Source organism: Cebus imitator, unplaced genomic scaffold (assembly GCF_001604975.1).
Source record: "Cebus imitator isolate Cc_AM_T3 unplaced genomic scaffold, Cebus_imitator-1.0 Scaffold200, whole genome shotgun sequence".
Classification (NCBI taxonomy): domain Eukaryota; kingdom Metazoa; phylum Chordata; class Mammalia; order Primates; family Cebidae; genus Cebus; species Cebus imitator.
The window spans coordinates 1,054,522-1,056,911 of NW_016107515.1; the positions used below are offsets into that span (position 1 = coordinate 1,054,522).

General features: G+C 48.3%; 1 protein-coding gene across 1 annotated transcript in view; it reads left to right on the forward strand.

Moving 5' to 3' along the window:
• The window catches only part of STK10 (serine/threonine kinase 10), a 157,986-nt gene that overhangs the window by 135,745 nt on the left and 19,851 nt on the right, over positions 1 to 2,390 (forward strand). Inside the window, exon 14 of the mRNA XM_017547673.2 lies at positions 593 to 722. Coding sequence (XP_017403162.1) covers positions 593 to 722 — 130 coding nt within the window. The remainder of the gene's footprint in view (positions 1 to 592; positions 723 to 2,390) is intronic.

A 2,390-nucleotide genomic window follows, 5' to 3' on the forward strand; every position in this document is an offset into this window, starting at 1 on the left:
GAGAATCACTTGAACCTGGGAGGCTGAGGTTGCAGTGAGCCAAGCTCAAGTGACTGCACTCCAGCCTGGGTGACGGAGCGAGACCCTCTCTCAAGATAAAACAAAACATAGAAACATAGGAATAGGTATAATGGTATAATGTACTGCCATATACCTATCTCCTAATCTTAGTAATATGACCTCATGGGCACTCATTCACTCCCTGACCCCAAGGTATTATTTTGAATCCAATCTCAGACATCATATTATTTTACCTGTCAAACATCACAAAAATAACCACCATACCATAAACACACCTAGCAAATTCAACAATAATTGCTGAACAGCATCACATTGTCAGCATTCCAGTTTCCAGTGGTCTGGTGAATGTCATCTTTTAAAAAAAATAAAATTGTTCTTTAAGCCAGGATCCAGATGAAGCCCACATGTTGAAATTGATGTATCTCTAAGTCTCTCTTCAATTTCCCCTCCACCAATTTCTTTTTCATTTTCTGAATTTTCTTCTCTGATCACGTGGGCTTTTCTTCCATAATAGGAAGAGACATTGAGGTGCCAGCTCTGAGTAAAGGCTTGTCTTCCTCCCTCCCCATAGGACCGGGACTTTGTAGCCAAGCAGAAGGAGGACCTGGAGCTGGCCATGAAGAAGCTCACTGCCGACAACAGGCGGGAGATCTGTGACAAGGAGCGTGAATGCCTCATGAGGAAGCAGGAGCTCCTTCGAGGTAGGGATGTGCGAGTGGCAGCACTGTCTTGGCCCAGAGTTTCTGTCAATGGGCATCCCAGCCCTGGGAAGCAGGGATGGACAAGAAAAACCCCCAGACCTTCTCCATCCCCAAAACTAAACATCATTCTTCATGGTGAAACCTGGGGAAAAACCCCACTGAAATAAGGAACAAGGCAAGGACACCAGTTGTCACCAACACTATTTGACATTATTCCAGAAGTCAAGGGAAGAAAAGAAAGGAACAGGCCTAGAGTGGGTGGAAATTGTTAACAAGCGAGCTGGGTTTACGAAAGGTGGAGACAGGATGGGGAGCCGCATCCAACAGCTTGGCGTGGACTGAGCAACCACTCCACCAGGCCATGTTGCAGTCTGTTTTTCTACTTTATCTCATTGAATCCACACCTAACACTGTGAAGCTGGCCCTGGTCATCCCCATTTCTGTAGGTGAGGAGACCGAGGCTTGGAGACTTACTATTCTTTGGCCGAGTATCTTAGTTCATTCAGGCTGCTATAACAAATTACCACTGACTGGGTGGCTTATAAACAGCAGATATTCATCTCTCACACTTCTGGAGGCTGGGAAATCCAGTCTAGGTGCCGGCGCACTTGTGGTCTGGAGAGGGTTTACTCTCTGTTTCATAGATGGCTCATTCTCACTTCATCCTCACATAGCGGAAGGGAGACTAGCTCTGGGGTCTCTTTGGATTTTGGGTGTTTTGTGGTTTTGTTTTGTGTTGTTTTCAAGACAGGGTCATGCTCTGTGGCCGAGGCTGGAGTGCAGTGGCACAGTCAGGGCTCACTGTGACCTCTGCCTCTGGGGCTCAAGCAGTCCTCCCACCTCAAACTCCCAAGTAGCTGGGACTACAGGCATGTGCTACCGTGCTTGGATAATTTTTGTGTTTTTGGTATAAATGGGGTCTTCTGTGTTGCCCAGGCTGGTCTCAAAGTCCTGAGCCCAAACAATCTGCCTGCCTCGGCCTCCCAAAGCACTGGGATTACAGGCATAAGCCAATGTGCCCAGCCTGGGGTCTCTTTTATTAATAAAAGGGCACTGATCCCATTCACGAGGGCTCCACCCTTATGACCTAATCACCTCCCAGAAGGCCCCACCTCCTGATACCCTCACCTCAGGGGTTAAGATTTCAACACACACAAGCGTTCAAACCATAGCACTGAGGCTGCACATTGATGGGGGATAGAGCTGGGCCTCGGATGACAGTAGCAGGAAGCCAGGCCTGCCCTGGTGCTATTCGGAGTTCAAGGGTTTTCAGGGCTGACCGAAGAAAAATAAATGACCACAAGATGGCAGTAGCATACAAGCGGCTTTGCTTAGGGGGGCATTTGGACAGGTTTACATGCCAAGAGGCTCCCTTACAGAAAGAGGCCTTCCAGACATGATGGTGCAGGCCATCACCCAGCAGGGGAAGAGGGCAAAAGAACTCTTGGGCAAGAAGGGGACCTGAGAGGGGGGTCACATGTCTAAAGGAGTTGTCCAGCACAGAGAGCTCAGATGGAGCATCTCTGGGTCAGAGAACTGCAAAGGGCAGTAGGGTCTTTATGTAACCCTTGGGTCTACCTTCTCTATGGCTAGCAGATAATAGGTGCAGTTTCACAGGGTATTGAAAGTAGGCAGGCTCCAAATGGCTAAATATCTGCTTGGTTTGAT